This window comes from Mesoplodon densirostris, chromosome 2 (genome assembly GCF_025265405.1).
Source record: "Mesoplodon densirostris isolate mMesDen1 chromosome 2, mMesDen1 primary haplotype, whole genome shotgun sequence".
Taxonomy (NCBI): domain Eukaryota; kingdom Metazoa; phylum Chordata; class Mammalia; order Artiodactyla; family Ziphiidae; genus Mesoplodon; species Mesoplodon densirostris.
This window is the reverse complement of record NC_082662.1, coordinates 54,321,648-54,347,102: the sequence shown is the minus strand read 5'-3', so window position 1 is coordinate 54,347,102 and position 25,455 is coordinate 54,321,648. Positions and strand designations below refer to the sequence as shown.

Genomic DNA, 25,455 nt, shown 5'->3' with positions numbered 1-25,455 from the left:
AAATTTCTCATCACTTGTCTTTAAGCATAAATATTTTAATTTTAAAAATAGCATAGTAATGCTGCAAATTTGGTTTAAGAAATATTTTAAATGTAGCTACAATACTAAGATATTATTGCAAATAGTTTCATGTCTTCTCATTCAAAAATGATACATCTTATAATACATTATCTCAGGGTTGTCAAAGTGTGGTCTCTGGACCAGCAATATCAGCATCACTTGGCAATTCATTAGAAACGAAAATTAGCCTGCCCTATCCTAGATCTTCAGAATCAGAACCTGAGGCTCAACCATCTGAGTTTCAACAAATACTCCAGGTGGTACTGATGCTCCCTGAAGTTTGAGAACCATTGCACAGCACAATTGTTCAAAATTAGTCCTACTGTGGATGAAGAGGCGCCACTCAAACTCAAATATTTTTACGTTAGAGAAAAACAACTAAAATTTCACTAAAAAATAGTACACATTTTGTTCCGTATAAAAGATACCCCCATTACTTTAGAATACACAGAAATTTAGAAAGAAGAGATGCAGGAAAAACCCTCCAACCTTTCACTTAGTTTAGTCGTAAACTCTTTGGTCTCCTCTTGTTTTAGGCCCTTTCCTTCACCTAAATTTTCACTGTTAAAAATAAAGGTGTAAAAATGAATAAATTTAAAAATATATATGTAATTTTTTAAAAGAAAAAAGAAGAAAAAAAGGTGTAATGCTTATTTTTGTGATACAGTCCTCAAGATCAATTTGTACCAGCCTTGCAAAAAGTTCTTCTCTAAGACAACAAGGAGGCCATCATATCATAGTAAGAGCACAGTTTCTGAAATCGGGCAAACATCAATTCTATTCCAACTCAGTAACTAAGGCCAACATGTTCTTTAGCGTCTTTGAGTCTGGTTCGTTATCTGTAAACCCAAATCCTACCAGACTAACAGAGATAATGTTTGTAAAGGGTTTATCAAATGCCCGGCGCCGCTAGCACTTTTGCTGATGGAAAAGCCACAGCAGGATTAGCTTGGGAGGAAGCCCTGGACGGAGGTCAGCTGATTCTCCAAGCGAGCTGCCTCCTTCTGATTCTCAAAGACCAATCTAAGCTCTCCCAGGTGATTCCGCAGGCCTAGAGGGATGACCTGCCTCCAACGGATGCACGGTCCCTTTAAGAGCCTCACTCCCGCCGCTGCCAGATTCCCAGCTTCGCCTAGGCGAAGGCGGAACCGGAAGTTACGGGGGACGCGCCGGTCCCCAGCATGGCGGATTATCGGCCGTCCGGGCCGGTTGCTTCCGAGACTACTGCTGCTCGGCTCCTGGCTGTCCTGTGGGTCGTGTCAGTAACCACGGGACCTTGGGGAGCTGCCGCCGGCGGTGGCGAAGAGTCACTTAAGTGCGAGGACCTCAAAGTGGGACAATATCCTCTGTGAGGAGCCCCCCCCGTGGGGCGAGGTAGATTCGGGGTCGAGAGTGGGTCGCGGCTCTCAACATGGGCTAAGGTTTTACTGAAAGGAAAGGTGACCTGTGTCCTTTAATGACCGAGGGACCCCAGGCGGTGAAGAGAGATGTGGGGCTGGGACGGACAGAGGCTATCCTGTGTGATTTCCTTGGGATTTTACTGATCGTTGACGCTTCCTCTTGTGATCCCCCTTTCTTTTTTAAAAATTCATTTTTTTAACCGGTGGGTTTATCTGTTCAAACACGTAGATACTGAAGTATGTTAGGCCATGTTTGTAAGCATTGGAATTAAGTTAAAAGGTTGATGGACCCTACCCTGGAAATTTGCCGACTTCGGGGAAGACAAGTACAGTAATTAATAACGATATAGCCAATGTATGTTGCCCATTTATCGTTAACTTTACATTTATTCCTTATGCTATCTCGACCTACATGAGATCCCAGACTGCAAGGGGGCAAATTCCTGCTCCACTTTGTAACCGTGGACAAATTATTTGAACTCTGTTTTATCATGAGTAAAAATATAGGTAACAGTGCTACCAACTTAAAGGCCTGTTGTGATAAATTAGTACAGGTAAGTCACTTAGAACAATGCCTGGCACATAGTAGGGACTATATGTGTTAGCTGTTTGTTTACTGATGAGAAAACTGAGGCTGGAGGAGTTAAGTAGATCTGTTCATTGCAGCAGCTCTGATAAAGGGAGGAGGATATAAAATGGGAGTTACATTCAAATTAAAATAGGTACTTTTGTACAAAATTAGACAGTTTCATACAAATTGTAGAACAGAAAAATTAATAGAAGCCCGAGATATAAGAAAGATTCTATGAGAGGAAATCTTAAAATTAAGAAAATTCGATATTTTTAGGAGTTGAGGAGAGGCCGCCATTATTAAATTTTTACAGAATAGCTCTAATTTGCTGATTACCATTATGCTAGGAGTTTGAGAATCACTGACCTAGCAAGTTGAGTCCCTTTCTTGGCAAAATGTCAAGGTGATTCTTTATAATAAAATAATTGAGCAGTATGAAGAGTTGTGCTTTTTGAAACTTAGAAGTGCCTGAGCATACAAGATGATGTTAACTGGAAAATGTTTTTCCTGGCATAAAGATGAGATTTCCAATAGTGATTCAGAAACCCTAAAGAGGTGTCAGACTCTGTCTCCAGAGACATCCTGTGAGTACCTTACTTATCTCATATTAGTGTCAATAAAATATTTAGGAAACAGAGACCCGACCCCAAGTGTTGTGAACATCTGTGGGAAGATAATTATTATATCCATTTACAAAAGCTTAAAATCCTGTTGGGGAGACCATGTAGACCCACGTAAAACAACCGTCTTCCTCGCAGTCTGATGGAAAGCACCCTTGGCTTGGAATCAGGAAATCTGATTTTACTACCTATCACTCATACCACTTTGGATAAATCACTCAAACTTTGAGCATCAGTTTGCTTCAGTGATGTGGGGATAATAGTAGCTACATCACAGGGTTATTTGTGTTACATGAAACTATGTATATGGTAGTACTTGGGGCCTGTGAATAATTTCAGTCAGATATCTGGAAACTGATTTTTTTAACCTGAAGTTCTCTAATAATAATTTGGTAAAGATTTTTATTTTCTTTTTTTTGTGTGTGCTTTGTGCTTAAACCCTGACTGATGTTCTATAAGCATAGCACCCTCTGCTAGAGTTTTTAATACAATTTTCCTGAAATAAGTTAATATTCAGGTATTATTTAGTGACACTAAAAGTATACCTGTGCTTGTTGACTTGGATAAACTAACAGCCTCTTCTCACATGTGAATATAAGCATAAATATATAAGATGACATGTTGAAGACAAGATGATAATGTTTTGTATTGGAATGTAGTTCATATTTCCTTAACTTTTCTACATATATTTGTAAAGATCCAAAAATAAATGATGCTACACAAGAACCAGTTAACTGTACAAACTACACAGCTCATGGTAAGACTTGCAGAAACATGTTTTTTTAAATAATTTTTAAAACATTATTTCATAGATGAATGTGTGATCGCTAATAGTAATTAATAAATGTGTTTTTTTCTTGATTTACAACATTATTATTATTCAGTTTCCAGAACAACTTAATATTGGAGAACTGGCTAGGGGTTGTTAATATTTAATTTAAAAATAATCTTATTCTATTAATTATATAAACAGAAGTTTTTAATTTTCATTCTTTTTTTTTTTTTTTTTTTTTTTTTCTTTTTGCGGTATGCGGGCCTCTCACTGTCGTGGCCTCTCCTGTTGCGGAGCACAGGCTCCGGACGCGCAGGCCCAGCGGCCATGGCTCACGGGCCCAGCCGCTCCGCGGCACATGAGATCCTCCCAGATCGGGGCACGAACCCGTATCCCCTGCATCGGCAGGCGGACTCTCAACCACTGCGCCACCAGGGAGGCCCTCATTCATTTTTAAAAAAAAAACCTTTAGGGGCTTCCCTGGTGGCACAGTGGTTGAGAGTCCACCTGCCGATGCAGGGGACACGGGTTCGTGCCCCGGTCCGGGAGGATCCCACATGCCATGGAGCCGCTAGGCCCGTGAGCCATGGCCGCTGGGCCTGCGCGTGTGCTCCGCAACGGGAGAGGCCACAACAGTGAGAGGCCCGCGTACCACAAAAAAAAAAAAAAAAAAAAAAAAACCTTTACAATAATTTATATAGCTTTCTTGTTGCCCTTTATTTATCAAGTTATGTTTTACAAAGATGTTTCTTTAGGCTTTTAATTACTCAAAGAGAACTAGAAATTAGACTTCTAGTCCAGTAAGCTACAGTGAGGAGCTATATCACCCATATCATGCACTTGTAAAATATACTTAGGTACATCCTAAGTGTGAAAACAATTCGGTAAGGATTTGAAGTGTGCATCAATATTTTCTTAGACGTTTTGGTAATGGATAACACCCTCAACCTAATGATTTGGGGGAGCTTCTGTTATTCCAAAAAATACATAATGCTAGATAAAAATTAGTAAGTTGTTTAGCCTTCTAAAGGGTTATATGTTGAAAAGGAGGCAGATAGATGTATGTTGGAGCTATTTGGATTTGGCATTCTTATTTGACATGGTACATAATGATGGTCAATACCTAGTATTATTTTGAGAAAAGAACACCTACTGAATATATACTGATTGTTTTATTGTTTAGACAGGAAATAAGGCAATAATTGATGTTTTCTTTATAAATGAAAGCTACTAAACAGATTCATTTTGGAAATCAGATGAAAGGGATTTTTTTAACTGCAAAAAATTTTGTTTTTTAGAAGTATCTTATAGTCAAATAACTGACCTCTTGATTATGAGTTTGTATATATTTTTAAAAGATCTCCCTTATCTTTTTTATCCCTTTATATTTTGACACACTGTCAGCCCCATTCTAGTCAGCAGAGATATTTGAAAATAAATTGTGTTAAACTTTTATAACAGACATTTTGCTACTATTCTGGAGTAATGAAATTTTATCATATAAACAGTAATAGGTTATATATATATTTTTATAGTAAATATTGCTCAGTATGTGTACATTTATTTAATTTAGATGTGTTAGACTTAAAGGAACTTTGCACGGAATCCCCTCCTTTTTAAATTGCTTTATAAGTATATTCTGATTTGCCTGTGTTACAGTTCAGTCTTTTATATTGTGCTCTCAGAATACAGAGAATAGTGTTAACACACATAAGGAACAATGAGCTTTCAGATATTCAACCACGTATATGAAATATGTTGGAAATCTGTGAATACTGTTGTGACTGAGGTCACTTTAAACTAGGAAATCTGTGAATACTGTTGTGACTGAGGTCACTTTAAACTAGGAATCAGGCAGCCAGCCATCTCAAAAAAGCCTTTTCTAGTCTGCAGAATTCTTTGTACGTATGAGGATTTTGAAGGAAACTATACAACTAAGAAGAATAGTTTCTGACCAAAAAGAGCTCTGCCCTCCAGTTAGGTGTCTCTTTTGTAAAATAAGTTTGAATCCACTTAAGTAATTATTGCTAAATAAGTTTATAAACAACTACAAAATCAAATGATCAGACTGCTAGGAAGTATAAAAGGACTTGGAGGTGTTATGGTCACGTCGTGACCTGTCAGGTAAGTTATCATAGATGATGTAATTTAATATTTAATTTAATATTAATTAATTAAATATTAATTAATATTTATTAATATTAATAATTTATTAATATTAATTAATTAATGTAAGAGGAGAGCTGCAGAAAAATAAAAGGAAGACTTTCTATATACAGGAATGGTATGGTTATTCATTTGGAGAGAATAAACCATAAGTGCCTAACAATCTGGAAACACATATAAAATGTTATAAATTAATAAATAAATGACTTTAGATTATTATTATGACTTTAAAAAGAAAATAAAGTTTCTGAGACAAATATGAGTTACAGGGCTTCTGCATGTGGATTATAATTTATGCATGACCCAGAAGTGTTCAGCCAAGATCTGCGATAGGTTCTACCAGCCCAGCCCTCATGAGGCTATGTCTGTCCACAGGATGCTTTTTTTAATTGTCCTTTTTAGAACATGCAAGACTAGTGGATTGGCTGTGGTGAGTCATTTCTGAGTGCTGATCAGAGAGGACATCAAAATGACCCTTGAAACATGCTTTTTGGTCCTGACGTAGGAATATATTAGAGTTGTGAAAAGTGTGATCTCTCTCGTTTCTGTAGCCAAAATTTTTCTTCTGTTTTTTTGAGTATATGAAGGACTATTGCAGAATCCTCAAACTAAGTTTAATTTTCTTGAACTATACTTTTTAGTAAGGAATGAGTGGGTGGAATGTTTTACAGAGAGGGGAGTTTGGCGGTAGAGAGTAAGAATTGGGACCAAAGGCAAAGGAGATTCAACTATGACAATTAACTGTGTGGTCTTAAAATGGTTACCAGTTAGCCCAACCAGTTAACACGCATCTTTATTTATTGAGAAATTATTTGTAATAGTTGAATAATTAAATTAAAATAATTAAATGGATCAAAACAACTAACAGTGAGCATTTGTATTATAAACTATTATTGAGAAATTTATTTATTGAGAAGTTATTATATGCAGGCTTCTTCTAAATGGTATAGATGATACATAAAAGAAGACAATCTCTGCCCTCAAGGAGTGTTCTGTCTAGAACATATATATACATAAAGACATACATAAGCAAGTGTTTTTAATTTTCTGATTAGTGAAATACAAAAGTATTTAAACTCCATTTCCAGAAATTTGCTCTGGTCCTTTGGCAGAAGGTCTTTTTTATTAAGATGTTATTGAAATATATTTACAGAAAAGTACACTTAAATATAATTCAGATAAACTTTCACAAACTGAACACACCTGTGAATGCTTCCAGATTAAGAAACAACCTTATCAACATGCTATGACTCTGCCCCATGCTCTCTTACAGCCATTACCCTGCCTTAATGATAATTATTATCCTAACTTCTAATAGCATAAATTAGTTATGCAAAGAGTGTGTTATTTTTAAACTTTTTATTTGGAGATAATTTCAAGCTTACAGAAAAATTGCAAGAATAGTACAAAGAACACCCATACACCCTCTCCCCAGATTCACCCATTGTTAAACATTATCCTTCTGGCTTTATCGTTGTGCACTCGTGCATGCTCTCTGTCTCTCTCTGAATTTGTGTATATATGTTTTATCCATAAATATGTTTGTGTGTGTTTTCTAAGAATAGAGATATTCTCCTGACATAACCACAGTTCAGTTGTAAAACTTGAGTAAATTCAGTACTTTACCATCCACGTTCTGATTTTGTCAAATGACCCAAATAAAGCCTTTATAGCATTTTCCCCCAGTACAGGATCCCAAGATCAGGTTTTGCCTTTAGTTTTCCTTAACTTGGAATATTTCCACAGCTTTGTCTTTCATGATACTGACAAGTTAGAAGACTACAGTCCCCTTTATTTTAATAGAATGTTCCTCATTTGGGATTGTCTCATATTTCCTTACAACTAGATTTAGGTTCTGCATCCCAGGATGGAAAATTACGTAAGTGATGGCGTGTCCTCTGCATCTCACAGCTGAGGGACATGATAGCCATCTGCCTCTCATTGATGATGTTAAGTGTTGATCACTCAGACTTTTCAGTTAAATATTTTTTCCTTTGCAACTAATAAACAGTCTTTGGGGAGACTCATTTAGACCATGCAAATATCCTATCCCTCATCAAAAATTTCCCCTAAACTTAGCGTCCATGATGATTCTAGCCCGAATCATTCTTTTTTTTTTTTTTGGCTGCGCCGCAAGGCATGCAGGATATTAGTTCCCGACCAGGAGTCGAACCCGTGCCCCCTGCTGTGGAAGCACGGAGTTTTAACCACTGGACCGCCAAGGAAGTCCTCCGAATCATTTTTTACTGTGATAGTTGCAAAATGATGATTTTCCAACTCCAGCACTTCCAGAGGAGAGGTGTCTTTTAACACTAGAAATATGAAGATAGGGTTGGCTCTTACCAACTTTATCTTTTGCTTTCACCCGAATTCTAGATTGACACATTTAATTATCCGGTCATTATGCAGTACAACCTGTTACAGAAATCATAAATAAAAGAGTCTGACCCTCTTATATGACAGATCAGATCAGAGTGCAGAGGCATGATGTTAACTGGAGTAGGGTCCCAAACCACCTCCTCTCTAGGTCAGTCCATTTTACTGTGATGAAACTTGATTGATTATTTTATTTCTAGTACAGCTATTTCGTATTTAAAAAACGGTGCTGCTTTTTATAATTGAGAAATAACAGTGTACCATGCTTAAATTGATGCCATCTAAATCCTAGACATTGAACAGAGCCAAACATTTTGCAAGAAAACTGCAAATGGAATAGTTTTCAGGCTTCTGGCATTGCTTAATTTTGTCAACTAGTTAACATTTATTGGTAACTGGCTTCCTTAATCTCATCATATTGATTTATTTTTGCTTGTTCCTGATATCAGTGTAAGCATGGCATTATCATGGTGTAATGAAGAGTACTGATTAAAAGTGATGAGTTAGTCTAGGACTTTTGGAATATTACCTATTTATGACACTTCGGTGAGCTCATTTAATTTCTTGGAACCTCAGTTTTTCTGTTTGTAAAAGGAAAAAAAGAAAAAGCATATTACTAGTTCTGCCTACTTAATAGTTTTTTTAATAAATAAGGGTCAGGCTTCCCTGGTGGCACAGTGGTTAAGAGTCCGCCTGCCAATGCAGGGGACACAGGTTTGAGTCCTGGTTCGGGAAGATCCCACATGCCGCGGAGCAGCTAAGTCCTTGTGCCACAACTACTGAGCCTGTGCTCTAGAGCCTGCAAGCCACAACTGCTAAGCCCACATACCACAATTTCTGAAGCCCGCACCCGCCTAGGGCCCGTGCACCACAACGAAGAGCAGCCCCCGCTCGCCACAACTAGAGAAAGGCCGCGCACAGCAACGAAGACCCAACGCAGCCAGAAAGGGAGGGAGGGAGGGAAGGAAGGAAGGACTCCTTTAAAATAAATAAAATAAAATAAAATAAGGGTCAAATGAAATCATTATAAAATATGTAAAAATGAATAAACTCGGGTTGTAGGCATCTATTGAATAGATTGATTTCATTTCACAAAATCTATTAAATTTACAGCCATTCACATGTTATATTCATTCCTCGTGTCAGGTTCATTCTCTTAGTCTTCTCAGTGTTGAAGTTCTGTAATTTCCTAGAGTAAGGAAGTTGAACACTTTCTCTAGCCAAGCATCATGCTTTACATACCATATGCTTTTAATTCGTGTATAATAGCATTACAAGGGTCTTGTTCCCATTTCACAGATTACAAAACAAGGTTCAGTGAGGTTTTGTAACTTGCCCAAAAGAACATACTAGTTAAGTGACAGAGTTTGGACTTAAGCACAGATTTATCCCATTCTAAAGTATTGCTTTCTGGAGTTTTCTATCAGTTGAAACAAATCGGATCAGTCTCAATGTTTCTCTTTAATATTTTCTCATGTTATCTCACTATACTGGAAGCGGCAGCTCATCCATCCTCATTAAAGTACATAATTTTCATCCCTTGAAATAATTAGCTCATACTTCTGTCAAACTTCTCTAGAATTATTGTAGCAATGTGGTTTCCCCTTCACTCTGGTGCTTCCACTATTGATTCTTTCCTGAGGTTCTAAGCCTAGAACGTTGGCCATTTTTCTCTCTTTTATCTGTCTCATTAAATACAAAGCAGCTCATTGAATACAAATCATTTCTTATATTAGAAATGATACAATAGCATTGAAAACTAAAATTGCCAAAATATAGGAGTTTGAACAATTAATAGTATCCAACCAAAAAATAGGTATAATTTCTTAGTTTTTAATATTTTTATAAAGCATTTTTACAACTCACCTATAAATGATCTTTCAGAATTTTGTACAGGAACCTGTAATCTCAAAAAATAGTACATTTCTGTTAGGCAAGGTGTATTGGACAATAACCCCAATGGGAATCATAGTGTTTTGTATTGCAGCTATCTCTTTAAGATCTGATTTTAGATAGTCTGCAGGAAGATCTAACAAGGCTATAAGGCAAGAAAGTGACAGCTTCAAACTGAGCAAGTACAAGGTAGTAATACATTTAGAGGAAAATTATCCAAAATTTAGTAATAGAATTCTGTTTTATTGCACAATTTTCCAATCCAGAACTTACTACTTTGAGGATTTGAAAAAAAATTAAAGGTGTTATTTGAAGAAAAACTTGCGTCTATCTATAGATCTTCCTCCAGGTCACTTCTTTGTGGAGGTGGAGTGGTCCTCACCAAGGCAAAAAACTTTAATTTTTTAAACCAGACATTGCTTTGACTTATTTACATGCCTGATGCCTTTGTTCACCCCCAGGAGTACATGTACTCCTGGGGGTGAACAAAGCTTTCCAAGAGGTAAACAGATACAGATGAATTAGTCTTCTAGGGCTGTTAGTAACAGTGTTACAAACTGGATGGCCTAAAACAGTAGATGTTTACTGTCTGTGGAGGCTAGAAGTCTGAAATGAAGGTGTTGGCAAGGCCATGTTCCCTCTCAAACTCTGGGTAGAATTTTTTTTTTCTTGCGTTACGCGTGCCTCTCACTGTTGTGGCCTCTCCCGTTGCGGAGCACAGGCTCCAGACGCGCAGGCTCAACGGCCATGGCTCACGGGCCCAGCCGCTCCGCGGCATGTGGGATCTTCCCGGGCCAGGACACGAACCCGTGTTCCCTGCATCGGCAGGCGGACTCTCAACCACTGCGCCACCAGGGAAGCCCTGGGTAGAGTTTTTTGTTTCCTCTTTCGAGCTGTTAGGGGTGGCCGGCAATCCTTGGCATTCCTCGGGTTGCAACCTAATCAATCCTAGTTTCTCTCTCTCTCTCTTTTTTTTTTTTTTTTTTTTTTGGCCATGCTGTGTAGCTTGTGAGATCTTAGTTCCCGACCAGGGATTGAAGCTGGGCCCTCGGCAGTGAAAGCCTAGAGTCCTAACCACTGGACCACCAGGGAATGCCCCACATTAGTCTAATCTCTGCTTCTGTCTTCACATTGCATTCTGCCTCTATGTCTTCACATCATCTTCTCCCTGTGTATGTTCAATTTTCCCTTTTTTAAGGATATCAGTCTTACTGCATTAGGGCCCACCCTAGTGACCTCATCTTAACTTGGTTAAATTTGCAAAGACTATTTCTAAGCAAGGTAACATTCTGAGGTACTGAGGGTTAGGACTTCAACATATCTTTTTGGGAGGGTACAATTCACCCCGCAGTGTGTCTTTAAAATAATCAATTTCCAGATCCTCAGTTTTTATATGTGTGTTTTTTCCTACAGTTGATGTAAAATTTCTGAATTTTAAAGAAGAGCCCTTTCATATTCTTTGTTGGATCATAATGGCTATCAAATTGCTGTGGTATTTAGATTCCATTTTAAAGAATGCTATAATATTTCAATACTAAGGGCAGTATTTACAGTATGCTGGAAATAATATTTTTCCCAACAATTTAAACCCATGGTGAAAAATTTTAGAAGTTAAAAATGTGTGAGGGAGTATATGGTTTTGACAAGTTATTTTAGGGAGCGTGTGAGCCACATTATTTGAAGACCACTGATCTACAGCAGTTTTTCAACCTTAGTACTATTAATGTTTGGGACTAGATAATTCCTTATTGTGAGGAGGCTGTCTTGTGCATTGTAGGATGTTTAGGAGCATCCCTGACCTCTACCCACTAGATGCCAGTAGCAGCTTCCCAGTAGTAACAACCAGAAATGTTTCCAGACATTGCCAAATATCCCCTGGAAAGCAAAATTACTTTCCATCATTCCCTCATCATAGAGATAGAGCATACTGATCTCCTTTCAATTGGTAACATAGAATATATATTAGCATTTCAGACGTATGTTAATCTCGGTTTTGAGTTGTCTACTATATAGCTCCAGTCAAAAGCATGACCTAAGATGGCAGGTTGAGAGATATAACTTAAGGGACATGATAATAATTCATTCACAAAAGTCAGTAAGTTTTATCCCTATATCAAGGCAGATGGCAAAACAACTACATATAAATCATGTGTTAACTTTTGCCCTATCTCTGTAGATCTTAACATTATAAGCTCTTGCTTATGTCTGGAGTCAGTGTGAGAAATGGCTATGTGGAAAACCTCTATTGTTCTATAAAAGTTCTAATTGAGGACCTTCTCTATTACATCCTCTTACCCTTGTGTCATGAACCAAACCAAATTCCCACAGTGGTTTAGAGGTGAATTGGTATGCTTTCTTTCAGTTATATCACAGTAGCTCTGTAAAGCTTTTTGCCTTAACTACCAGGAACCTCTGAGCTAAATTTGTGGTCAGTGATACTGTCTTCCCTTAGTTGTTTCCCAGTATAATTATTTCTTCACTCTCCCTCTTCCCTTAATTTTATTACTTTTTTTCTTGTTTAAATGGTTCTCAGTTGTATTGAATCTATCTATGCCTTTTAGCATAAGTACCTCCTTGTGTTGGAAATGTAAATACATTAAATAAATAAAGTTTATGGGATGGTATAGTTTGAACTATCAGTAACACACAGAAGGGTGCAAAGTCATTATAGAGTTTTTTTCCTGGCCTCATTCTCTCAGTGTACTACTCTGGCATAAAAAAGGACAGTGACTTGTTGGAAATCTTAAGATAATTATAGACAGAAAATAAATAACATTTTTCTCTCATAATAAAACTCTGGAGTCTGTGTTTTTTTGTTTGTTTTAGACTATTAGACCAAGTTCTGTTTTCATTTTCTCAAAAAAAAAAAAAACCCACTGTAATTATTGTTGCTAAACCTAGAGATAAGAATTTACTGAAACTAGCCTAAAAACATTAGTACCTTTTAGTCAGAAACAGTGAAGGAGGAAAAGGCACTATCATTTATTGAATGCCTACTAAATGCTGTGCCTTACACTAGGTATTTTGTATCGCATTTAATCCCCACAATAGTCTTATTATGATCTTAGTGCTGTTTTTATCTACAAGGAATCCAAGGTTCTGAAACAGGCAATGCACAGATAGGTCATTCTCATTCCAAAGTTCTAGCTCTTTTTTTTTTTAAATAAATTTATTTATTTATTTTTGTCTGCGTTGGGTCTTTGTTGCTGCGTATGGGCTTTTTCAGTTGCGGTGAGCGGGGGCTACTCTTCATTGCAATACGCAGGCTTCTCATTGCGGTGGCTTCTCTTGTTGCGGGGCATGGACTCTCAGCACACGGGCTACGGTAGTTGTGGCTTGCAGGCTCTAGAGCACAGGCTCTAGTAGTTGTGGCGCATGGGCTTAGTTGCTCTGTGGCATGTGGGATCTTCCCGGACCAGGGATTGAACCCGTGTCCCCTGTATTGGCAGGTGGATTCTTAACCACTGCACCACCAGGGAAGTCCCCAGAGTTCTAGCTCTTTACATGATGTGCCATGAAGACTTCAGGACAGTGCCTGCCTAGCACATAGTAAGCTCTATAAGTGTTACTGCCTCGTATTATCATGTCATTTGGGTTATGAATAAAGATCAAAATTACTAAATGCTGAGATAATACACTACATCAAATCCTAGAGGGAATAGAGAAACAAAAACATTCTATACATTTAGAATAAATGAAAGTAACTTATTTAGAGTAGATAAAGAGGAATCTTAGTTTATTGTAGCCATCATCTATAAGAACTTTATAAACTGAAAATATAAAATCAGATTATGTTAAATTTAATGAATTACCTAATGAGATACCAACAAAAATTCGAGAAGTATTCTTTATCCTGGAGATGAAGTAAAGGATAGTAATGTGTAATTCTTCCCTTGTTACCTTTGTCAGACGCAGGAGATTGAACTTGATGGGTCATGCATCTAACTCAGTGTGGCAATTGTTATGCTTTTGTGTTCAGACTATATCATGTTATCTGTATCTTCTTTTTATTTTTTTATTTTTTATTTTTTAATCTGTGTCTTATCTTGTACATGAGTGTGTGTGTGTGTGTGTGTGTGTGTGTGTATATATATATATATATATATATATAAAGTGTAGCTTTTCCTATCTAAAGTATATCATGTTATGTTGGAAGGTGGTTTGTTTTAACATTATATTTTCTTGTGTGTATTGCTAGCCTTAGGAAAAAACATAATTACATACTTTTCCACAAGAAAAAAAATAATGGATTTTTGCTTTTTTCTGCCTTTAGTTCCATGTTTTCCAGCACCTAACATAACTTGTAAGGATTCTGGTGGCAATGAAACACATTTTACTGGAAATGAAATTGGTTTTCTCAAGCCCATATCTTGCCGAAATGTGTAAGTACCTACCTTACTGAAGCTAAATTTTCAGATTACTTGCCTATGTTGTATCTTGACTGAATGGAGTGAAGAGGAAAAGAGTTAATTTGTAAGAAGAATCCTGCACTAATATAATTTTTATCTTTTTGCTTTTGTCAGAAAATCTCTGTTTTAAGTGTGCATATTGTTATATAAATGCAGTTTACCAACCAAGTAAAGCTCAGTAGTTCACTATGTGGGATAAATAGAATGAATGGCTTCATGCCATGTCAGTTCTGCCAGTTTTTGCTACCAAATGGCTTATGAAAAAATTCTGTTTTCAAAATTTGGGGGCTTTCTCGAGTGCAAATAAGGGATTGTGTACCTATAGTATTAAAAGAATACTAATTAGTAATCATTTGCATTTTGAAACTTGGTTTCATTATTTGTAATAGGTTTGGATGATAAATGGTAATGTTAAACAGAATTCAAAAGTTAGTTTGGTATATTAAGACAAATGGTTTTATTTTGTTGGGAGTATTCTTTGTTTAAAGGACTTTTAAGTTTGCTATTTATTTTTGCTCCAGTAAAGCTAACAGTTTATTCCTATATTAATGCTTTGTCCTGAAAACATGATTTAATTTTACCCGTTTTTATTCATTGTTGGCATTATATTTTTACCTTTTACTGTACGTTGTTGCATTTTATATGATGGCACCTATTTTGCAGTTATGTCAAAAAACAACCACTATTTGACTGTTTCTGCAAGTTCTATTAGAATTCTTAGAAATTACTATTAGAGTCTTTTTTTTTTTGACCCTACTTCACTGAGTTAATGAGGGGCTTTAGATTCTATCTTGCTGTGTAATCCAATCACTTTAAGCTTCTTGGGTTCCAAGATTGCTCATAAGTAAAGTAAAAAGTGTTAAAGGGAATTATTTCCAAAGTACTTAGATATGGTTTAGTCAGTTTTTAGATTTATAGATTGATGTTTCCAAATGACAAATAATTTGTTAAGTGTTGGTCCACGGTTATAATACAACAACTAAGAAAATCATCCATTAAGAACAGCTAACCATTCAGGTTGGACGTTGCAGGTTCATATTACCTATAATGGTCACACCACAGTGATCTGCCACTTAATTTCCAAATTAAGTCTGATTTTCCTTTTACTGTCTCTGAGTAGTTAGGCTCAATGCAACTGAGCTGTACTAATCATGTTCACAAGACATTGATTTCAATTGTGATAGGAAATATAACTATCAAGGAAACTAGATACTCCAAGTCTACTGGCCAACTTATTCCCCTCCTGTAGTAAAGTCTACAATTCCAAAACAGAATTTGCTTGATGAGCATTGAATCAGAACAAGGGGAGTTAGATTGATGGATAATTTTAATGATAAGTCACAAAAGTAACATAACCTGATATATCACTTTCCTTTATCAGGATATTCAGTACATGCCTGCCAAACAGCTAGCTGCTAGTTAGCTACTGAGTAAAGACTCACTGACAAATTCTAAATTCACTGAATGTCCCTTTTCCAGTTTACATATTTTCCTTCTCCTGTTGGCATATACTTTTATAATATTGATACTTGACTAGAACTCCATCTCAATATTGCAAATATAGCCATTCTATAATGTATTCTTCAGCAACTGAAGTCTAGTAACTATGTCTGATTGGTTACCGAGTCACACACCTATTTATACTGGCCATCTGCATTAGTTGGAGCAGCCTGTTGTAACAAATGTCTTAAGAATTTCAGTGACTTAACACAGTAAATGTTATTTCTCACTCACATCATAGTCCGATTTGTGTTGCCTTGATGGTCTGGATGGGGTGAAGGAAGTGGTAGTTGCTCCATGCAGTCATGCGGGCTCTTGTGCTTTCATCTTGTAGCTTTGCTTCCTCTATTCCTTAGAGTCCTTTCCATTAAGCCAGCAGATGGAAAGTGGAGAAAGAACCCCTGCAGGAATGTTTTATTGGCCAGACATAAAATGATGGCATACATCACTTCTGTCCTCATTCCATTGGCCAAAACTAAGTGATGGCTGCACTTAAGTGCAAAGTTAGCTACAGTATACAAAGGCATATCTCAGAGATATCGTGAGTTTGGTTGCAGACCAGTGCAATAAAGCAAGTCACATGAATCATTTGGTTTCCCTGTGTACATAAAAGTTATGTTTATACTATATGTAGTCTGTTAAGTGTGCGATAGCATTGTGTCTAAGAAAACCATACCTTAATTTTAAAATAATGCTGTTGGAAAAATGGTGCCGATAGACTTGCTTGATGCAGGGTTGCCACAAACCTTCAACTTGTAAAAAATACAGTTTATCTGTAAAGTACAGTAATGCAAAGCACACCAAACAAGGTCTGCCTGTAGTTTAGTTGTATGTCCATGAGAAAAAGAGAAATGACTTGGTAAACAATTAGACAAATCTCTTCTACACCACCAGTTTTTAGATTATCCTTTAGGATGGTTTATTTATGTAGGTAACTGCTTTTCTGATTTCATTCCCCTTACCAGCCAAGCTTTTTGAGAGGCTTGTTTCTATAATATTTATCTTTTATGAATTTTTCAGTCTAATGCAGTATGGCTTTTGGCCATACTGAAATTCGCCAGCCATCTTTGTTGCTATATCAAATGGATATTTATAGTCCATATCTTAATCCTTCTACAGCATTTGGCATTCCCTTTTCTTAAAATACTTTCTTTCCTTGACTTCCAGTATAAAACACACTTCTATTTCTTTTGATTCCTATTCCTTTCCTTCTTCCTTAAATCTTGATATTCCTAAGATTATGTCCTTGGTCCTTTTCTCTGCTTCATTCATCCACCCCTTTGGTTTCTCTCACCATCTTTATATAAAGGTCCTTTCCTTCAAATCATTTCCTCCTTTGTATTAGTGAATGCAGCTGTTCTACCCAGTTTCTTAAGCAGAAACTTTTGGAGTCATTCTCCTATTCTCTCATTCCCCACATTTCTTCTGGCTGCTTCTGCCTTCTTAGTATTTCCCAATTTTGTTTCCTTTTCTCTCCCACTGCTACTATCCAGTAGGTTATAGCTTGAGTTTCTACAAAGTCTCCCAGTTTATTTCTCTACTTCTAGTCTGGTGACCCATTACAATGTAGAGGGGGCACTACTGCCCTCAGTGTAAAATCTGACGTTCTTATAATATTAGAAGCATAGACAGAATCTCTGGGTTGTTTACCATCTCCACTAACTCCCTGAAAATGTCCTGATTGTGAGTCAATGCAACAAACAGGATCGTAAGCAGGAGACTGACATGATCAGATTTGACTTTAAAATGATAACTCCAGCTACCTTTTTATTTCTTTACTCCTCTTTGCAGCACCTCCTTGAAAGAGTTATCTAATACTTCTTTTCTGTAATTTTTTCCAACCTTTCTTTTTTAATTGAGTTAACATAGGTTTGTAACATTATATAAGTTTCATGTGTGCATTATAATTCAACTTCTGTATACACTGCAGGGTGCTTCTCACCACATCTAATTTCCATCCATCGTCATACAATTGATCCCTTTTACCCATTTTGCCTACCTCCCACCCCCCTTCACCTCTGTGTCTACCAGTCTGTTCTCAGTTTCTATGTGTTTGTTTAATGTTATTTTTTGTTGTTCATTTACTTTTTTTTTATATTCCACATATGAGTGAAATCATATGGTATTTGTCATATTTGTCTTTCTCCATCTGACTTATTTCACTTAGCACATAGACCTCAAGGTCTATGCATGTTGTCACAAGTAGTAAGATTTTGTCTTTTTTTTTAATGGCTGACTAGTATTCTTGTATATATATACACCATATCTTCTTTATCCACTCATTCATTGGTGGGCAATTAGGTTGTTTCCATATCTTGGCTATTGTTAATAATGCTGCAGTGAACATTGGGATGCATATATCTTTTTGAATTAGTGTTTTCTTATACTTTGGATAAATACCCAGAAGTGGAATAGCTGGATCATATGGTAGTTTTCTCCATACTGTTTTTCTTTTCTTTTTTTAAAAAAAAAATTTATTCATTTATTTATTTATTTTTGGATGTGTTGGGTCTTCATTGCTGCATGGGCTTTTTCTAGTTGTGGCGAGCAGGGGCTACTCTTCGTTGTGGTGCATGGGCTTCTCATTGCGGTGGCTTCTCTTGTTGTGAAGCACAGGCTCTAAGTGCATGGGCTTCAGTAGTCGTGGCATGCGGGCTCAGTAGTTGTGGCTCACGGGCTCAGTAGTTGTGGCTCGCAGGCTTAGTAGTTGTGGCACACGGGCTTAGTTGCTCTGCAGCATGTGGGATCTTCCTGGACCAGGGCTCAAACCTGTGTCCCCTGCATTGGCAGGCAGGTTCTTAACCACTGCACCACCAGGGAAGTCCATCCATACTGTTTTTCATAGTGGCTGTTCTAATTTGCATTTCCACCAACAATATATGAGGGTTTCCTTTTCTCCACATCCTCTCCAACATCTTGTTTTTTCTTGTTTTTATGATAATAGCCATTCTAATGTGTGAGGTGATATCTCATTGTGGTTTTTTTTGTGTGTGTGTGTGTGTGTGTGTGTGTGTGTGTGTGTGTGTGTGTGTGGTACGTGGGCCTCTCACTGTTGTGGCCTCTCCCATTGTGGAGCACAGGCTCCGGACGCACAGGCTCAGCGGCCATGGCTCACAGGCCCAGCCGCTCCGCAGCATGTGGGATCCTTCCGGACTGGGGCACAAACCCGTATCCCCTGCATCGGCAGGTGGATGCTCAACCACTGCGCCACCAGGGAAGCCCTCATTGTGGTTTTAATTTGCATCTCTCTGATGATTGAACATCTTTTCAAGTGCCTGTTGGCCATGTCTTAACTGGAAAAATGTCTGTTCAGATCCTCTGTCCATTTTTTAATCAGGTTGTTTGTTTTGTTGTTATTGAATTGTATGATAGGAATTGCACTGAATCTGTAAATTGCTTTAGGTAATGTGTATTTTAACAATGTTAATTCTTCCAATCCATGAGCATGGGATATTTTTACATTTCTTTGTGTTTTCTTCAATTTATTTCAATAATGTCTTATATTTTTTAGTATACAGGTCTTTCATCTCCTTGGTTAAGTTTATTCCTAGGTATTATTTTTGTTGCAAGTATAAATAGGATTGTTTTCTTAATTTCTTTTTCTGCTAGTTTGTTAGTGTATAGAAACACAACAGATCTTTGTATATTGATATTTTTACCCTGCTTTTTTACTGTATTTGTTTATTATTTCTAATAGTTTTTGGTGGAGTCTTTAGGATTTTCTATATATAAAATTATGTCACCCACAAATAGTGACGGTTTTACTTCTTCCTTGCCTTTTATTTCTTTTTCTTGCCTAATTGCTCTGGCTAGGACTTCCAATATTATGTTGAATAAGAGTGATAAGGGCTTCCCTGGTGGCGCAGTGGTTGAGAGTCTACCTGCCGATGCAGGGGACATGGGTTTGTGCCCCGGTCTGGGAAGATCCCACATGCCGCGGAGCGGCTAGGCCCGTGAGCCATGGCCACTGAGCATGCACTTCTGGAGCCTGTGGTCCGCAACAGGAGAGGCCACAACAGTGAGAGGCCTGTGTACCGCAAAAAAAAAAAAAAAAAGAGTGATGAGAGTGGGCATCCTTGTCTTGTTCCTGATCTTAGAGGGATAGCTTTCAGTTTGTCACTGTTGAATATGATAATAGCTGTGGGTTTGTTACATAATGGCCTTTACTATGTAGAGGTACATTCCTTCTGTACTCATTTTATTGAAAATTTTTATCATAAATGGATTTTGAACCTTGTCAAATGTTTTTCTGAGTCTTTTGAGGTGATCCTATGATTTTTATTCATTTTGTTAATATGGTGTGTCACATTGATTGATTTGTGGATGAATCATCCTTGCATCCCTGCAATAAATCCCATTTGATTATGGCGTATAATCCTTTTAATGTATTGTTGTATTCGGTTTACTAATATTTTGTTAGGGATGTTTGCATCTATGTTCATCAGAGATATTGGGTTGTAATTTTCTCCTCTTGTGGTGTCCTTGTCTGGTTTTCATAATGCTGGTTTTGTAAAATGAGTTAGGAAGCGTCCCCTCCTCTTCAGTTTTTTGGAAGAGGTTGAGAAAGATAGGTATTAAATCTTTGAATGTTTGGTAGAATTCACCAGTGAAGCCATCTGGTCCTGGACTTTTGTTTTGGGGAGGTTTTTGTTTAATGTTTCATCTCTTTACTAGTGATAGGTCTATTCAGATTTTCTATATCTTACTGATTCAGTCTTGGAACGTGGTATAATTCTAAGAATTTATCCATTTCTTCTAAGTTGTCCAATTTACTGGCATATAGCCATTCATAGTAGTCACTTATAATCCTTCATGTTTCTTTGGTATCCATTGTAACTTCTCCTCTTTCATATCTGATTTTATTTTTCTGAGTTGTCTTTTTTTGTGTGTGAGTCTAGCTGAAGGTTTGTCAACTTTGTTTATCTTTTCAGAGAACCAGCTCTTAGTTTCATTGATCTTTTCTATTTTCTTTTTAGTCTCTATTTCATTTATTTCCACTCTGATTTTTATGTTTTCCTTCCTTCTACTGACTTTTGGCTTTATTTTTTCTCCTTTTTCTAGTTACTTTAGGTGTATGGTTACATTTTGTGGGTTTTCTTGTTTCTTGAGGTAGACCTGTATTTCTATAAACTGTCCTCTTAGTACTGATTTTGCAGTGTGTTTCCCTTAGATTTTTAGTATGTCATATTTTCATTTTCATTTCTCTTCGGGTACTTTTTAAATTTCTCCTTTAATTTTTTTCATTGATGCATTAGTTCAGTAGCATGTTGTTTAGTTTCCAAATATTTGTGATTTCTCCAGCTTTCTTCTTATAATTGACTTCTAGTTTCATACCATTGTGGTCAGAAAAGATGCTTGATATGATTTCAGTTTTCTTAAATTTATTGAGACTTGTTTTGTGTCCCAGCATATGGTTTATCCTTGAGAACATTCTGTGTGCACTTAAGAAGTATGTGTATTCTGCAGATTTTGAATGGAATGTTCTACATACATCTGTTATTAAGTCTCTTTGGTCTAGTGTTTCATTTAAGGCTGACTTTTCCTTCTCTTTCTGTCTAGATGATCTATCTGCTGATGTACAGGGGGTGTTAAAGTTCCCTACTCTTATTATGTTGCTGTCAGTTTCTCCCTTTAGGTCTGTTAATAATGCTTTATATATATTTTGGTGCTATTTTGTTAGGTGCATATATATTAATAAATGTTATATCTTCTTGATGGGTTGTACCCTTTATCATTAGTATATAATGTCCATCCTTGCCTCTTATTAACTTTTTTGGTTTGAAGTCTGTTTTGTCTGATACAAGTATGGCTACACCTGCTTTCTTTTGGCTGCCATTTGCTTAGAGTATTTTGCAGCCCTTTACTTTGCACTTATATTTATCTTTAGAACTGAGATGTGTCTCCTGGAGGCAGCATATAGTTGGGTCTTATTTTTTGATCCAGCCAGCCACTCTGTGTCTTTTGATTGGTGAATTCAATCCATTCACATTTATTGTGATTTTTTTTTTTTTTTGGCCACACCCTGCAGCATGTGTGATCTTAGTTCTCCAACCTGGGATCAAACCCATGCCCCCTGAAGTGGAAACGTGGAGTCTTAACCACTGGACCACCAGGAAAGTCCCCATTTAGTGTGATTATTGATATATGAGGACTTGGTATTGATATTTTATCTTTTCTTTTCTGGTTGTTCTATAGTTCCATTGTTTCTTTTTCCTTGCATTTCTGTCTGCTGCTTTAGTTTGGTGGTTTTCTATGATGTTTTTCTCAGTTTTCTCTTTTTTTATGTTTTGTGTCTCTGCACTAGATTTTTGTTTTGTTATCATGAGGTTTGTATAAATGTTTTAAAGATAAAATACTCCTTTTTCTGCTGGTAGTATCTTATCCTAATATGCCTCTACAGGTTTCATCCTTTTCCTCTTCTCCTTTTATGTTTTTGTTGTCACAAATATATCTCAACACAAAATGCTGTGAGTTTGTTACCAAATTGACATAGCTGTAGTTATTTATAGTGCTTTTTTTCCACCCTTTAACCTTTGCTGTAATTAAGTGTTTAACAACCTATTCTGATATACAGTTGCAATTTTCTGATTCTATTTATTACCTTACTCAAAGTTTTGTGTACTTTTGCCTTTTCATTTCAGGTAGAAGAGCTGCTTTCAACATTTCTTGTTAGGCAGGTCTAGTGGTGATAAATTCCTCAACTTTTGTTTGTCTGGGAATGCCTTTATTTCTCCTTTCTGTCTGAATGATACCTTTGCTGTATAGAGTATTCTTGGCTGACAGTTTTAATCTTTCAATATTCTGAATTTGTCATTCCACTCTCTTCTGGCCTGTAGAGTTTCTGCTGAGAAATCTGCTGATAGCCTTATGTGGGTACCTTTGTAGATTATTGTCTTCTTTTTTTTTTTTTTTTTTTTAACCTGGCTGTCTTTAAAATTCTTTCTTTGTCATTGACTTTTTTGACAATTTTAATATATAATGTGTCTTGGAGAAGGTCTTCTTGTTTTGAGATAAGTAGGTGTTCTATTAGCTTCATGGGCTCGTATATCTAGTTCCATTCCCAGATTTGGGAAGTTCTCAGCTATTATTTCCTTAAATAGGCTCTCTGTTCCCTTCTCCCTCTCTTTTCTTTCTGGGATATGCATTGTCCTATGTTGCCTTTCTAATGGAGTTGGATAGTTCTTGTAGAGTTTCTTCAGTTGAAACAAAAATCTTAGCTCTGTCCTCTTTTACCTGAATCATTTCTCAGTTTCTGTCTTTGAGTTCGCTAATTCTCTCTTCCATATGTTCTACTCTATTTCCAGTGCTTTCTAATGTCGTTCTTCATGTTGTTTATTGAGTTCTTCAGCTCCATAACTTGTTTGGTTCTTTTTTAGAGTTTCAATCTCTTTGATAAAGTATTCCTGCTGTTCATTAATTTTATTCCTTAGTTCACTGAACCGTCTTTCCGTTTTCTTATATATAGCTTGTTGAGTTTCTTCCTGATACCTGTTTTGAATTCTCTGTCAGTTAGACCACAGTCTTCTGTGACTTTTGTTTCTGGAGAACTGTCATTTTCTTTTTCTGATACTGTGTTAACTGTGTTTTTTCATAGTGCTTGGTGAGTTGTTCCTTTGCTGGCACATTTGAAGTAATGAATACGTTTCTTATTTAGGTAAACCTTTATTTACTTTGATTCTAACAGTTCAACAGGTTGGTAATTAGAGTCCTTTCTTTTGTTTTTCAGTAGGTGGCGCTATAGCATAAGTTATAGCTTAGTTTATCCTACCTGAGTGCTTCTGGCTATATTTGAGAATTGGCACTTTCCACTCTCCATCACCTTTGCCAGAGATGTCGTCAGTGCCCTCATCATTGCTGCTTGTTCGTCTGGGGTTACTGGTGCCTTGAGATGGCGGGTGCCTCTGCCATATGTGGGGTTGCCTGGGTTGTGGGCACTGCTGTAGCGGTGAGGGCAGGGGAGGAATGGGGGGAAGGAGCCAGGTTTGGGTGTGCTGTGGGGGAGAGCAGAGTCACAGGTACCACTATGGCCCTTCCAGGCTTTCTTCAGCCTGTTCTGTTCTGTCTTTTGCCCTCATCGTTATCAGAATTGCTCTTGCTGAGGTCACTAAAGATCTCCTCTTGGTTAAATTACTAAATTTACTACTAAATTTACTACTAAGTAAATTCTCAGGCATTCTTATGTCATTCATCAGTCACATTTGGCACAGTTGATCACTCTGTTCTTAATACACTGTCTTCACTTGACTTTCCAAGATACCACACTCTTTCGGTTTTACTTCTTCCTCACAGTTAGCTCCTTCATGGTTTCTTCTCTGCTTGATCTGGAAAGGTTTGTTGTACATTATTGTGACAGTAGCTCACAAATGCTCCCCTACAGTCTATCTTCAGCACAGCAGCTAGAGTGATCATTTTAAAATCTAAATCAGATCACACTCCACACCTCTACTTAACCTCTGCAGTAGCTTCACATATCTCCCAGAGTAAAAGACAGAGTTTTTACTTAACGATGATATTCAAGGCCTTGCGTGATTTGCCTTCTTTGCCCCCTATTATCTCTCTGACCTCGTCTCCTACTATTCTTCCCCTCTCTTACTCCACTCCTGCTGCACTGTCAGGTATGCTGCCTTTGCAACAGCAATTTTTTTGGCTGGGACACTCTTCCCTCAGAGGTATGGCATGGTTAAGTCACTTACTCTAGATTATAAGCTCTTTAGGGGTCAGGGATCTTTGTCTCTTTTGTTCATTAATATATTCCAATAGCCTAAGATAGTGCCTGGCACTCAGTAGCCACCCAAAAAGCATTAACTGAGTGGATGAATGAACCAGTTAACAAATAATAATAATTAACAGTTTTATTTTCTAAAATGTTTACATGTTGGAAATATATGAATGTGACATTCATGTTCCAATTCTGTGCAGAAATGGCTATTCATACAAGGTGGCGGTTGCACTGTCTCTTTTTCTTGGATGGTTGGGAGCAGATCGATTTTACCTTGGATACCCTGCCTTGGGTGAGTATGTTTCATTTTAAAAAAATTCTCGTGAAACTTGTAGGTTAATGTACCTACTCTTATAGATTAAATCTCTGCATACTATTAATAGTTACAAGTTCCATGTAGTTGGGTTGAATAGTCAATGTTCTTCTGTGAGTATAGAGCTAGTGATTAGCTCTGTAGTTAACTTGGATAAGAAATTCACTTTTCTTGTCTTTTCATCTTTATGAAAACACACACTCAAGATAGTGTAGTCACTAATTAGGACAGTAGACTTGAGCTGTCATTACTAGTGCTGGGCACACAGTGGGTGTTCAATAAATGTTTTATGAATAAATGCATATCTTTTCCTATCCCTCCAGAAAATGTTTGCCTTCTACCTGAACCTCTATAAGTGTTGATTTTGGAATAGAAACTACTTCTTTCAGGAGAAGTTGGTGTTGGAACTACAGCAGCCAGCATGAGCTGGTGTGGAGCCTGATTATTACCCTTAGCATCCCTCCCCGTACCTTCCTCCTAGCTGTAATCTTTACATTTACCATAGTTGCTAATTCTTATGAAAACTATTTACATTTGATGATAGCTTTTGTTTAAATAATACTTTCACATGTCTGCCCTTATTTAAGCCTTAAAACTCTTTGAGTTTATCATCCAGTTTAAATCTTCTTTAACAGGTAGGGAAATTGTCACCAGAG

The 25,455-nt window shown here is 37.1% G+C and overlaps 1 protein-coding gene across 5 annotated transcripts in view; it reads left to right on the top strand.

The window, feature by feature from the left end:
* The first annotated feature begins 1,226 nt into the window (after positions 1-1,226).
* The window catches only part of TM2D1 (TM2 domain containing 1), a 141,703-nt gene continuing 117,474 nt past the window's right edge, over positions 1,227-25,455 (top strand). For 3 of the 5 annotated variants that reach the window (XR_009530610.1, XM_060084167.1, XM_060084180.1), the window contains exons 1-4: positions 1,232-1,403; positions 3,339-3,408; positions 14,132-14,240; positions 24,687-24,778. Coding sequence is in view for 4 of the 5 variants with exons in the window: in XM_060084167.1 (XP_059940150.1) it covers positions 1,242-1,403; positions 3,339-3,408; positions 14,132-14,240; positions 24,687-24,778 (433 nt within the window). In the remaining variant the exon portion in view is untranslated. Of the gene's footprint in view, positions 1,404-3,338; positions 3,409-14,131; positions 14,241-24,686; positions 24,779-25,455 lie in introns of all 5 variants that reach the window. The other 2 variants (XM_060084188.1, XM_060084197.1) reach the window with 1 other exon arrangement.